Source organism: Sinocyclocheilus rhinocerous, unplaced genomic scaffold, assembly GCF_001515625.1.
Source record: "Sinocyclocheilus rhinocerous isolate Xijiao unplaced genomic scaffold, SAMN03320098_v1.1 scaffold395, whole genome shotgun sequence".
In the NCBI taxonomy this organism is placed as follows: domain Eukaryota; kingdom Metazoa; phylum Chordata; class Actinopteri; order Cypriniformes; family Cyprinidae; genus Sinocyclocheilus; species Sinocyclocheilus rhinocerous.
Genome location: NW_015660890.1, coordinates 737,050 through 752,076, shown reverse-complemented (window position 1 = coordinate 752,076; position 15,027 = coordinate 737,050). Strand labels below are relative to the sequence as shown.

General features: G+C 38.0%; 2 protein-coding genes across 2 annotated transcripts; both read right to left on the bottom strand.

Annotated features, from left to right (window-relative positions):
- Nucleotides 1-207: 207 nt before the first annotated feature.
- LOC107725891 (uncharacterized) lies at nt 208-2,478 on the bottom strand. The gene has a single exon (XM_016535309.1). The coding sequence runs from the start codon at nt 2,476-2,478 to the stop codon at nt 274-276; it is 2,205 nt and encodes a 734-aa protein (XP_016390795.1). The 3' UTR covers nt 208-273.
- A 91-nt stretch (nt 2,479-2,569) lies between these two features.
- Nucleotides 2,570-10,586, bottom strand: LOC107725890 (uncharacterized). The gene is made up of 2 exons (XM_016535308.1): nt 10,467-10,586; nt 2,570-5,851 (listed from the first exon to the last, which is right to left on the bottom strand). The coding sequence occupies exon 2, from the start codon at nt 5,789-5,791 to the stop codon at nt 2,570-2,572; it is 3,222 nt and encodes a 1,073-aa protein (XP_016390794.1). The 5' UTR covers nt 5,792-5,851; nt 10,467-10,586.
- Between the last annotated feature and the right edge of the window lie 4,441 nt (nt 10,587-15,027).

The window sequence follows — 15,027 nt, the reverse complement described above, 5'->3', positions numbered from 1 at the left end:
CTATACTTACAAAGTAACATTGCAAAATGACTGCAATCAAAGACATGATTCAGTCACATACATTGTAGCATATTACAAACAATAATGCCTTAGAAAAATAAACTTTCTTTATTTAGCTCTCAATAATAATAATAATAATAATAAAAAAAAAAACATTCATCATGTTTTCAGTCATCAACAGAAATCTGTCATCACACATTACAGCTACAGCTATTATGTGTAAACATATTTAAGTAAACAATAAAAGCAACAATTAAGCAACTTTGACACAGGTTAGCTGCTTAGTGTTTTGCTAAGCTTTTGATGAAAAATTTGTTTTCTAAAGTGACTCTCTCTGTCACTACTAGATAATAGCTTGGCTCTGTGAGTCAAATGGCTTTTTAATGCACTCATATTTGACTTTAAGAGGTCCTGAGGTTTCTGTGGTTTTTTTTCCTGTGGTGACCTGGGATGACAAGTCTTCTTTGTTTTAGGTATAAAGGTGCTACTCCACTGGTTGAGAACTTTTTGTTTAGCAGAAAGCATATCGGTATTGTCTTTGCAATCAGAGACCGTTAATGTAGCAGGAGCTGAAAAACGCCGTTCTGGGGCATAGTACTGTTTTTCTGTTTTGGACCCATATAAGTCAAATCTCACTTTCTTTGGCTCGGTTCTTTTTATTTTATTCACTGACAGAATACCATGCAGCTCCGGTTTATTTTCTGACTCCTGGGATGGTGTGTCATTTGATTGATCAGACACTTTCTCTGTCACTTTCTGTAGGTTTTCTCTATGGATCGTTGAGGTTCTGTCAGGATTATCTTGTCTTTCTTGTCTGTGTTCTTTGAATTTTTTCACCTTACTGCAGTTCTGACTCTCGCCACTACGGCGTTTGTTTGCAGATACACCAGGTAGTTTTTTCTTTTGTGGCCAGTTCATTTTAACCACAATATCTGGAGCGAAAAGCACAGAATCATCAGAACAAGTACTAATGTTACCAGATTTTAGCTTATGCTTGGAAAACGCCGTTTTCTTTGGAAATGGTTTTCTGCATTGCTTGAGAGATTGGGACTTGGGTACTCTAATTTTCTTTGTTTTTTCATTTTTCTGCTTATTCGGTTGAATCTTGGTTATCTCCCTCTCAGCTGACCCCTGAATTTCAGACACTGTCTTAGTCACGGATTTTACCATACTGTCACTTTTTGGTCCTGTCAGTCCTTTATCTGCAATGCAGTCCTCTGCTGAAGCAACAGTTGGCTCCTTGACTTCTAGTTTAAGACATTGTGGGCTACGATTTTGTCCTAGTTCTGATTCTCCCATACAGCCACTTTTTTTAACTATCTGTCCTTCATCTGCAATGCATGTCTTTGGTAAAACAAAATCTGACTCCTTGACTTTCAGTTCAAGAGATGGTGAACTACGATTTTGTCCCATTTCTGATTTTGCCATACTGTTTCTCTTTGGGCTTCTCAGTCCTTCATCTGCAATGCATTCTTCTGGAGAAGAAACTTTTGGCATCTCGACTTGCAGTTTAATAGATGGCGGACTACAATTTTGTCTCAGTTCTGATTGTATCATACTGTCACTTTTTTGCCCTTGTCCTGCAATGCACTGTTTGGTTGAAGCAACAGTTGGCTCCTTGATTTCTAGTTTAAGAGATGGTTGACTACGGTTTTCTACCAGTTCTGATTTTACCATACAGTCTCTTTTTTGTCCTGCCAGTCCTTCTTCTGCAATGCATGTCTCCGGTAGAGCAACATTTGACTTCTTGTCTTTTAGTTCAACAGATGGCGGACTACAATTCTGTCCCTGTTCTGATTGTACCAAAAAGGCACTCTTTTGTCCTGCCAGTCCTTCATACGCAATGCATTCATCATTTGATGCAACAGTTGACACCTTGACTTCTGTTTTAAGGGATGGTGGACTACAATTTTCTTCCGATTTTGATTTTACCAGACAATCACTTTTTTGTCCTTTCAGTCCTTCATACACAATGCATTCCTTTGTTGAAGCCAAATTTGGCTCATTGACTTCCAACTTAAGACATGGCAGACTATAATTTTGACCCAATTTTTTGGGTTTAGCAGCAGAGCCCGGAAGATTGGCCTCATATGGCTCCTCGTCTAGCTCAAAAAGTGGTGCCTGTTCCCAACACTCTGGGCAAAAAAGATCAGCATCACTGTCTGTCTTTGTCACATTAGTGGAACTTGATTTTGCATTTTCTGCACCACAGCAAAAGCAAGTATATGCTTTGTTGTGCTTATGGTTAGGCTGACTGTGAGCATCAAAGCACGCTACAAGATCTAGGTGCTCAAAGTTGGATTGAGATTTGGTTTTGATGTTACATTCAGGTTCCTTTTCGAACTGTTGGAAAAATGTTTTAGCATCTTCTGATGATAGCACCGTGATTCCCATAAACAAGGAATCATCGCTTGAATTTTCATCAGCAGAAACATCTTCCACCGCAAATATGTCTGAGGAGTTGCTTGGAGTGTCCATATTGCCTGGATTCTCATTATCAGAGATGTCTCCCACCTGCCAGATGTTTGGGGAATTAAGAAGAACCTCCTTATCGCCTGGATTTTCATCATCAGAAATTTCTTCCCATAAACAAGGAATCATCGCTTGAATTTTCATCAGCAGAAACATCTTCCACCGCAAATATGTCTGAGGAGTTGCTTGGAGTGTCCATATTGCCTGGATTCTCATTATCAGAGATGTCTCCCACCTGCCAGATGTTTGGGGAATTAAGAAGAACCTCCTTATTTCCAGAATTTTCATCATCAGAAATATCATCTACCAGCCAGGTGTCTGAGGTGTTCTTAAGAGCCTCCTTATCGCCTGGATTTTCATCATCAGAAATTTCTTCTACCAGCCAGGTTTCTGAGGAGTTATTCAGAGCTTCTTTACTGACTGGATTTTCATCATTGGAAATATCTTCTACCAGCCAAGCGTCTGAGGAGTTATTCAGAGCCTCTTTATTGCCTGGATTTTTATCATCAGAAACATCTTCCACCTGCAATGTATCCATGGAGGTACAATGAGTCTCAGTAGAGAAAGACACCTCAGAGTTTTTTACACCATCTGAAACACTGTCTCCAGGGCTCAGAGACGGTGAATCTGATACATTATCACGTGTTTGCTCGTGATCTTGTCTGAATACTTCTTTTGCATTGCCGAGGTCTGCAGGTTTCTCTGTAGACCTTTCAGCTAAAGGTGAGATGTCTGAGGGTTCTGTATTAAAATTTTGGTTTTGATTGATGTCCTCTTGTTTCTTGAATGTCTCTTTCTCACTTTCTTTTCTGAGCACTACATATGAATGCCCATGGTTTTCCGCAGTCACTTCCTCACTGTCATTTCCAGCCTTTTGTATGAAAAGATCTGTTGGACTGCTCGTGTGTGGATTCACACTTTTCTCCTCGGATGAAACCTCAGGCATGTCTGTGAGGGAATTCACACCTAAACTGGCTGAAGCGACAACAGTGTTATCTGAAAAAGTCTGTGGTGTTGCCTTGAACACAGTTGCGTCATCCAACTGTGGCTCTGAAAGCACCTTTTCAATATCAGCTGGCTGTCCATCAACATTTAACCAAGAAGACCTGAACTCCTCTGACGATGAATACATCTCTTTTTTGAGAATGTTGCAATGAGCTAGCTTCTTCAGGTTTTCAGTTTCGATGCCTTTAAATACCACAGACCCGTAATCCTTTGCATATATTATGGATAAGTGCAGTACCTCACCAAATGATTTCAGAGGCTCCAACATATTGGAAGCTTTCCCATTCCAGTAGAGTTTCACGATCCTTTCTAAAACGCTCTCAGAATACTCAGGATATCCGGCCAATAACTCTGTCATCTCTAAAGACTTTGCTAAGTCCATCAGTTTCTCCAGTGTGTGGTCAATCACTGGCACATTGGACAAGTCAAATGAAGGATTACTTGAATCACAGTCACTTTGCTGCACATCATTTTGACATTCAACCCGGCTAGCAGAGCATGCATCGGGGTCTGCGATGTTGCTTTCAGTCGTGTTTTCAAGGCTTTTGTTGTCCTGTTCAGCCGTTTGTGAGGAGGATTCAGACAGCTTGTCATTTACAGTTTTTTGTTCATTAGACTCTTCAACAAGTGACCAAACGCAATCAATCTTTAACGGTGGACTTTCAGCTTTTTTGGGGCTGGTATCAGCTGTCGGTGCAGTGTTTATGATCTGTTGGGAAATGGGTGGAACGATGGCTATGGCCTTGTGAATTTGCTGAGCAGCTTTCTGTAGTGCAAACACCACTTCAAGACAGTCTGCTGGGTCCGTACTGTACTGTATGTTGTGTTGGCTCGTTCCTTTACGTCTGTTCTCATCATTACTTGTCTGATGGGTACCAGTTTGGGCATATTGCACCCCAAAATCAATTTTGTCTTTGGACACTATTGTTACTTTGTTCCAACAGTCTCTCTGAATCACAGCATACTTCATTCTTTTGCTGGGCGGTTCAACTGTACACTGTGCTCTTGGTTCCTTTGAGTGATTGTCAGTCCTTCTGGTTGCACAAACCTCCGACTGTTCTGGACGAGTGTTCTGATGTGCAGTTCTTTCATCTGATTGTTCATTATCATTTGAACACAGTAATCTATATATTATTGAGTCAGCATAAGATGACAAGTTAAAATCAGTTTTAGAGTGGGGCTGAAGCTGGGCTTTACTGGTCTGTGTCGTTTGAGAGGTCTGATTAACGTTACATGTCCCATTGTTTGTGCCCTGAGACTGATGTCCAGCATCTTGATTATTCTGAGGCTGGGTCGCCGATACATCTGGACCTGCATTTGACCCAAGTTCTGGCCGATTCTGGTCAACAGGACTTTGGTTTAAATTATTGGAAGGCAATGAAACATTGCTCTGTGCTTCAGAAGGTGGTGTCGTAGAGTTGCACGAGGTACGATTGGCCTCAATTCTGCTCTGAGCTTGATTGTTAGGAATTTTTTGGGAGGCCTGAGAAGAGTATTGTGTGTGGCATCTTCGTGTTTTGCCTGAATATTGTCTAGAGAGCTCTTCTTGTTGTTGTTGTTGATGGTGATGATGAGCAGCCATTCTAGGGGCTTGAAATTGTTGCTGATTGTTCATGGAACAAGAGCTGCCATTGTTGGAAATGTGGGAACTCCAACCCCTGCTGTTACCCACAGAGCTGCCATGGTCTGACTGTGGAGACCAATACATTGGAGCTTGACTATAGCCTGTGTTTCTGTAATTCTGTGGGGAGGAATCATGCCATTGCACGAATTGGGGATGATGCCTATATGCGTTGGGGTTGTCAGGTGGGTAGTGCTGCTGTGTGTGGTTGGCTGTAAATCGGTGCTGGGGATGGATCTGGTTTGTCCGTTTCAACCAATCATATCCATTTGAGTTTGGTTGAAAAGTAGAAGTGTCACTGCCTGAGCAAGCGTTCCACTGATTTGCAGCCTCTTGTTGACCATTGGAATATCTTGTCTGTAATGTGGTTTGCATTTGCGGGATGAGCTGTACCTGGAATGCACTGGGTTGATCATTTCTGACAGCATGGTAATTGGGTGGGAAGTGTTCTTGATACTGAGGATTAGATCGTTCTTGGTAATTAGGTGGAGACCGTTCTTGGTACTGAGGTGGAAGTCGTTCTTGGTACTGAGGTGGAGACCGTTCTTGGTACTGAAGTGGAAGTCGTTCTTGGTACTGAGGTGGAGACCGTTCTTGGTAATGAGGTGGAAGTCGTTCTTGGTATTGTGGTGGAGGCCGATCTTGGTACCTTTGCGAAGGACGCTGATTTGAACTCCATGTGTATCCCTGCATGGTAAAGGCTCCTCAGTGGCTGCTGCCGTTGCTCTTATGTGGAATTATTCAATAAGAGTTCTAAAAATAAATAAATACAGAAATTAGGTCATATAACACTCGAAAATCTAAGAAAGAACATTTAAGTCAGTGGTTCTCAAACTGGGGTACGTGAGGTGACAGAGGGAGTACGCGAACAAAATGCTGAGCTTTGGCATTCATTTAATTCTACCCCAACTTAAGTAACATTAAAACCGAGCATGTATTTCTGACAAGCAAAATGCCGCTTCTAGTTTAAAAACAGGAAAATGGGAGTGCTGCAAACGGTCAAATTACATCAAATTATCTCATCTTTTGCGGTCAATACTGACTGCATCCACACAAGCAGCGTGCGTATGGATGCCCTCAGATTATGCTGCTTTAGCAAATCGCGCTGCTGTTCATTGTATCTTCAAAGTAGATTTGTAGCACTTACGGTATGCATGAAGAACAAATATTGACATGGACTGTACATAGAGATCGATTTAAGAAACTCTTCGATACAGAAACACCCTGTGCGAGTTGTTTTTCATGTTTAAAATACGAGCAAGAATGCAATTTTCCCTGAATATCCAAACGATTGCAACTGTGACATTTATTATATATGACATTTCAACAAAAAAGGTAATATTAAGTGAACATTTTACATTTTAAATGTAGCCTTCATTTTAAACACAATATTGTCAATTATTGTTTGTTACATTTTACAATGAAATAATAATAGTCCAACGAATCCACGACTGAACCGGTGTGCATCTCCAAGCAACAGCGGTGTTTCGTTAATGAAAGAATCTGCAGCTTTGAACGATTTGGAGAGTCATAAATAACCCATTCATAACTACAGCCATTTGCTCCGTTACTGAATGAATGAATGACGCGACGCTTTGCTCATTAACGCCCCATTCACACGGGGCGTCGGCGTCAACGCCTCTCATTTACTTTCAATGGAGTGACATCAAGCATTGCCGAACTGAATTGTGGGTCCGTTGCATCGCGATGGGTTCGTTGCTCACGGCAGAACTTGCAGCCACCTACTGACTATTTTAGTTTTAAATCTTCAAGTATCACTTTGTTTTGCCATCATTTATTGCTTTATTTATTATATTAATAATACACTTAATGGCATGTTAAGAATATTACATAAAACATGATATACAATTAATTAGGCTAGAAAAAACTTTGCCTCCCTAAAAGTAAAAAATGCACATGTAAATCAATTTAAGGGGGCAAATATGGTCCCTTAATGGAAAAGATGAGACTGCGGTCTAAGTGGGGGTACTCAGAAAAATTTTAAATGCACCAGAGGGTATGCTACTGTAAAAAGTTTGAGAACCACTGATGAATGAATGAATGATGCATTTATATAGCGCTTTATTGGCTCACCACACACCAGCTACAGGTGGAGAGGAGAAAGAGTCATAGAGCCAGTCAAGTGGTTGGAGATTATTAGGAGGCCATGGTTGACAAAGGCCAGGGGGGCAATTTGACAAGGACACCAGGGTTACACCCCTACTCTTTACGAGAAGTGCCATGGGATTTTTAATGATCACAGAGAGTCAAGACCTCGGTTTAACGTCTCATCTGAAAGACAGTGCTTTTTGACAGTATAGTATCCCCGTCACTATACTGGGGCGTTAGGACCCACGCAGACCACAGGGTGAGCACCCCTTGCTGGCTGCACGAACACCTCTTCCAACAGCAACCTAGTTTTCCCAGGAGGTCGAGATGGTCCTCACTGCAGAACACAAGATCCAGGGTTCGTGGTTGGTTCAAATCCAACTCCTCCCACCTTACATATACCTAAACCTACCCGTCTTCACCCCCTGATCCCTAAACCCACCCATCTCCACCCCTAAACCTAGCCTACCATCTCCACCCCCTAGATGTCGATCCAACCACGCCCCCTGGATCTTTGTTCTGCATTGAGGAGCTACTGAGGAGGTCTCCCATCCAGGTACTAACCAGGCTCAACCCTGCTTAAGTCATTAAGTTAAATCAGTACACTGATTAAAGTCATATCAAGTCACATTTATTTCTATAGTGCTTTATACAATACAGATTGTGTCAAAACAGCTTCACAAGTGATAAACCAGAAAATACCAGAATCAATTACTAAAACTTAACTGAGGATGAAGTGTCCTAGCGTAATATGCAGAGATGGATATGAATAAGGATGTCATAATTTTTGCATAATGATGACATTGTTGTATCCAAAACTGTTCACAATGTTTTATCTTTATCTAAACCTCTTTAATAGTTTAACTAATACTTGTAGGTTATTACATGACTTTATGTGACCTATATATATATATATATATACAGTGGGTACGGAAAGTATTCAGACCCCCTTAAATTTTTCACTCTTTGTTATATTGCAGCCATTTGCTAAAATCATTTAAGTTAATTTTTTTTCCTCATTAATGTACACACAGCACCCCATATTGACAGAAAAACACAGAATTGTTGACATCTTTGCAGATTTATTAAAAAACAAAGAGTGAAAAATTTAAGGGGGTCTGAATACTTTCCGTACCCACTGTATATATAATCCACAACAATCTATAAGATGCAGCATTGACAGGTCACATTGACCCAGTCATAAGATGCATGACGATGCATGACCCTTATATTATCTGATTAGAACAAGGGTATAAACAGCGTTTAGTTATCATGAGTGCTACACTTTCTGCTCTGTATCAAGGGGTCCTTTTGTTCATTGCTTTGGTGGCAAGATACTATATCTTCTTTTACTCATTTTTTTCTTGCAATTAATCTTATTGGTAATAAAATGGTGATTACAATTAATCACCTCTCCACTGTCAATAATTATCTTTGATTTATTAAAAGTTTGATTCTCATTTTACTCAAATGTAGCCTATTATTAATTTGTTATTTGTTATTCATTTCTTTATCTGACTGGATCTCTCAACGCATCACACTAAATTACACATTTCACTTTTAACAAACATATTTCAGTCAATGTATGCGATCTCAGTAGATGTTTATTTAATGAAACGTTAAAATGAATGTTCACGTCACTCCTCTTTGAACTTCATATCACATTTAAAAGTGCTCTGCTGTTTTTAATGTCCTGGCTAATCTTAAAAATATCACTAAAATAAATGTCACTAAATATCACTTAAAATAAATGACAGCCTTAGACTCATAAACAGCAAAAAGTTTAATAGTACAAAACAAAAATATTTAGTATAGTATATAAGTTGTTACTTTGTGCCCCTTTACATCGGAACTAGGCTAATTAAGTTACACACAGCTGGTGCAATCAACCCCCCTCAAACACCGACAGCTGTTGTTCATAGTTCATAGGATCCCTGCATCCCTATTTACTTTGAGCTGTGACCAGTCTTGACCTTAAAAGCTAACTATAGTTCAGTGTTCATTTTTAGTGCAATATGAGGCCTCTGTACTTATGTCATGTGGAAGTGAAAGCACATAAAAGAAACCTATTTAATTCCATGTTATATGCAGAGACTACAAACATCCTCATCTCAACTGCGTTTTAGCAATTATTGCAAAACAAACTGTTCCTTCATTTATTTGAATTAAAATAAGGACTTATTTTTTAATTACTAGCAAGTATATGGTGATAACAAATGAAATTAAATTAATTATTAAATTATTGTTATTAAATTAAATAAAAATTAAATTAACAAGTAACACCAAAGTAGCCTATTAAAACCTAATGAATAGCCTAAGTAGCACCAATATTTTAAGGGGGACTATTATGAAAAAAAAAGAATTATGTTTGAATATATTTTAAAATGTAATGTATTTATTCCTGTGATGGTAAAGCAGTTTTTTTAGCAGCCATTACTCCTTTCTTGAGTAGACTACATAACACGATGTCCAAAATAACATGGTATTGTCTTTACCTGCAGTACAAGATTTACATTAATAACGAACTTTTTTAATCGCTTACAGGATGTATTTGCAGGTTTGGTTTCAACAAACTGTAGGTGGTGCTCTTTACTTTCTCTGTGTTCAAAATGTCCAATTCTACTCCTAAACAATTCGGAGCGTGAATGAGTTTAACTGAATTATCAGATTGACCAAAAGAACCGACTCAAACGAGCGAATCCTGTTTCGTTTGTTCTAAATAGCAGATTAAAAATGCGGAACACAAGACATGGTTACAACATTGTCATATTCCTAAGCTCATTTAATTAATAAGTAATTAAATTTAAATTCATTCATGCGACGGACAGCGCTGCCTATAGGGGCGCCTCTGGGTTTTCTGGGCCCCCACAAATAGCTCCCCATCAGGAAAACTGCGTTCCGAACGCCCCTGGCCGTTTGCATCTAATAAACACATAACCTACTACTTTAAATTAACTATTCACTATAGAATAACTTACTGGTGATTAAAGTATGCGCTAGTAGCTAACATAAAAACAAATAGCCAGTTAAAACGTCTTTTTGCAACTTGCAAAGGGTGTGAAATGAAGTGGGTGGGCATTGTAAAAATGCATTAAGAACGATGCGAGAAATCTGAGCAGCGCACTAAAAACAACACATACAACACATGGATTATTTAAAAGACAAACATTTCCGCAAAATAAACTACGCGCTTTTGAGCATCCTCTCTAAGTCACAGCTAAATTTTAATATTCTTAACTCCGTGTAGCTCCGTACTCACAATTTACGATGCATCTCCACATCGACTCCGTGTCCAGATTTCTCCTGTTCAAAACAAAGATTTAATCTTCATGAGAATCCCGGGAACTCTTGGTTTTAACGCATTAAACGTGCAAAACGCGCATCCATTTCTGCCATCAAAGTTTAAGGAGCGCGGATGAGACTCGAGTCGCTTCGCAATCTTCTGAAGCTGCGATACACGCACATGCTGTGAAATGCCAGGGCAAGACAAAAGAAGGGGCTGTCTTAAGACACATCCTCCGCCCACCGCTTCATATCACCCCCCACCACAAAGTAATGTAAATATCCACATGTAAGGTATTATGTTTCTTCTTGTTTTAAATTATGTTATCTGCTCTCAACATTGTTAATAACATACACCCTGGAGAGAGAGCGATCAATATTCATTCACATTCTCTTACACTTTTATTTTACTTGACCTATAACTGATATGCAGAATATATTATTAAATTTTGTTTTGATTCTGCGTTTTGACAGTAATAATTAGCCTTATTGTTAAACAAAAGCAATATAAACATAATAATATGCATTGTCATAGAAAGTAGCTGTTTTCCAAAGAAAAAAAAAAAACTCATGGTAATAACTTCCAGATGCCAAAATGTCAGTTTCAGAGATCCAGACACTGAGCTGAGATGCCTGCAGAACATCTAACAATCACACTTGCAACGCACACTTGATACAGTACCAAAGATCTCATTGCCGGTGTTCTGACAAATAATTCTACCTATCAGATTATACCAACACTGTATTTATCCTACTGTAAGGGTAGGTTTAGGGTTGGGGTAGATGTACATGTTAATAAAGCCTCACACCTGCTGGAAGCAAAATCTGATAGGTAGCACTTTTCGCTATCGAATTATACTACACTCTAAAAAACACTGGGTTAAAAACAGCCCAATTTGGTTGGAGTAAATATAGGACAGAACACATATGGGGTTAATTTTACCCAGCAAATTGGGTTGTTTATTTAACCCATCATAATGGGTTGATTAATTTGTATTATAATATAGCTTATTTTTTACTTTATACATGAAATAATGTTTACAGATTAACTTAAATCCACTAAACTTTTGTAAAATACTCCACCGATAAATAACTCAACCGCTGGGTTATGTCCCAGGAGCTGGGTAACACTAAAAAAAACTACCCAAACATTGGGTTGTTACATTTGACCCAGGAGCTGGGTAACACAAAAACTACCCAAACACTGAAAAAATAACCCCCAAAAATGGGGTTATTTGGGTTAAAAAAATAACCCTGGATTTTTTTAGAGTGTACCATCTGTTTTAATGGGAGGTAGCAAAATCACCGGTGCTCCTCTGTTTTCTTCTTGGAATCTCCCCAATACTCCCACCCACCACAGCTATTTCATTAATCTCCTGGCTTGTTTTCAATGGTAGCATACATCCAGTCAGTTGATTTTTTTTCATGCAATAGAGAAACACTGAGTGAATAGTGAACTTGCGTAACCTTACAATATCATAGTTTTGCTTACAAAATTAGGCTCTAAATGTTATATATGAATAATAAAAATGTACTATAGCATCATGGATATTTTAATATCACCACCACCAGAAAAAATATTGTTGTTTTGAGAAAATTTAGTTTGCAAAAATGTATTTTCATGCTCAGAATGACTGTTAGCCATTTAGTTAATGCTGTAGCTGTCCCCTGCATTAAACGTCCTGTCTGTATGCTTGCTTCTTTGCTCTTACTTCCTTTTTTTTGTTGCAAAAAACCAGCTGAAAATGGTTCTGCCAGGCATTGAAGCACAGGGGTGTGAAACCCACAACATCCTGCAGAGGTGCACTGACATCATCACAGCCCAAACACCATCTGACCTGACGATACCACCCACCATAATCTAAAGTTGGACACCAATGCTGTTCTTATTGTTGTTGCAATAGCAAAATGCATCACAAAAGATCCGCTGGTTTATATACTGCAATGACAATAAACTAATTATGAAACAATTAATGCTATATAAAGTGAATTTTCATGTCCACATAATATGTTAATATTTTAGATAAAATTCACAATTTATTAAAATGATCAGCATACTGAAACCATCTATAGTGTGATTTTGATGTATTCGGCTCATACTAAAGTTTTTATAATGCAACACTCTGCATTATAGTATGGTTTTCAGTTTAAGATCTACAGAATGTAATACACTTGAAACAATTAAACAATGTCCTACACGTCTGCTGTAACTGTTTAGCGTATAATTTACTGCTTTCTCTTGGGCACTATGCACCAATGAGCTAAATTCTGATTTCCTGAGGAGCTCTTGTGATTTATTATGAAACGAGAGTTAGTTCCTCTCAGCTCTTGTTCTCATGACATGAATGCAATACATTTCTTATACTCAGTTTTTTCTGTACACTAAAAAAAAATGTTTCATTCATCCAATTAAAAAAAATTTAGGGTAATGATTCACATCTATATTTTTTAACTTGAGCCAAAGAAAAATAAATAACTTGCCCTAAGGGCAAACTTTTATACAGTTCTTGGCCATAGATCTCAATGCAGGTGCTCCACCTCCTTTTTGGAATCTCCCCAATATTCCCGCCACAGTTATTTCATTAATCTTCTGGCTTGTTTTTAAATGTGGCAAAATAATGTTCTTTTTAGCAGCATCATATGACCCCTTTAATCTTCTGGCTTGTTTTTAATCGTGGCATAGGCTACATTCAATCAGATTAAGGAGGTGTAATGTCTCCTTGCAATATGAGTGCATAAACATTGAGTAAAAAGTGAACTTTACTAACCTCACAATGTCCTAGATTTGCTTAAAGTGTTTCTAAAATGTTGTGCATGAATAATAATTAAAACTATTTACGCTGCTGCAGAAGCTCCTGGATGATATCACTCGGGAACTGTTTTAACTATACTGGTTAAAATAATAGGCTAGGTACCTATAATACAATAGGTACATGGCAAATTTGCATTTGCATTAATTTCACATGGTGTAGTGAAATTACCCTATTTCAAATTCACCATATTGATGCATTTGCAGCAGACAATGAATGCATTTTCTTTAATGACCGTTTAAAAGTAATACAAAAAAAACAGCAATGAATTTGATACATTCTGATATGTTTTGTGATGTTCATTTTATATAATTTTCAAATGCATTTTTAAGCTACAAATGGCAGTGTCTTTGTTATTCTGTCCATGCTTGTTTCACTTTTCCTGCAGGCATGTCCTATGTGTGAATGGGGGTTGGGAACTACATTCTTTAGCGATCTGGTGGTCAATGACTAAACCATCTGAAGTGACAACGAGGGGCAATTCACACCAGTACTGGCGCCCTTTTGCCGCCAATTGCTCTTTAATGTGTTTATGACTTGCAGGATCTGCATTATTTATCACCACATTGACGGGCATTTTACACGATGCACAGATCTGCGCGTGATTAGTCGTATTCGCGATTCAATTGCAAACATCAAAAACACGCCGCTAGATGTAGATGTAGGCCAAATATGCTGTTTTTATACTTAGACTTTTTAGCTCTGTTTTGCTTTACTTGAGAAATGTTTACTTTAACCCCCATAAAACAGCAAAGCGTAAAACAGTCGCAAATGTAGTTAAAGTTACCTGCTTAATTTGACGTCTGTGTCCGATTCGACTAGGAATCATTCACGTGATTCGATTATTTTCAGTGAATCGGTACAATGCAAAGCGTTATGAAAAATAAATTTAAATCGTTTCGTGAATTTTAATTTCTAATACATTTTATACTTTTTTTTTTTTTTTAAATGCTGTTAGATTCCTCTCCTACTGAGCCGTCCCAAGCTGGGGCGAACTCGCTGAACTTATTACGAGTTACCATTTACTTTCTTTATATTTCCAGTGCTTATACTTTTATTTTTCCATATTAATTTATACATTATTATTGTTATTATATATTGTTGTTATTATTATTATTAATTATGAGCTATTCTTTATGTTTATTTTTATTGTTACTCTTAATCATTCATATTAATGTCTTATGTTACTTATACATTCATTATAACTCATTTATTCCTCATTTTATTTTAAATTCATTTAATTTTTTATTCATATTCCATACACAGTAATTTTTGGTTTGATATATAAAAGGTACGTTTTGTTATGGTTGAAATGGTGTTGTTTTATTATGTAAGAATGTTTTGGTAAGATGTTGGAAATCTTTTCTGATTGTTTTCTGAATTTGTCTGTCATGCTACTAGATATTCTTTCCAAAAGCTGGCATTTGCAAGGTGATATTTGAAGGTGATATTTGATATTGCTGTTTCTGCTCGAAAGGTGTCAAAACCACAACTCATAATGCTATTTTTATCTGACTTTACCTATTGTTTGGGTCGTGCCTTCGTGACCTAGTCCTGACCCTGACCCAGTGGAGAAATGTATGGCACGATTTAGACACAATGGATAAGTTCACTTGACATTCATTTAACAGACATAAACATCTGGTGATGTTGTAAGAAGATGCATGTTCTCCTGATATATAACTGGCTTCTGAGCTCCCTTCATTCTTCTTGCTCTCTCAGCACATG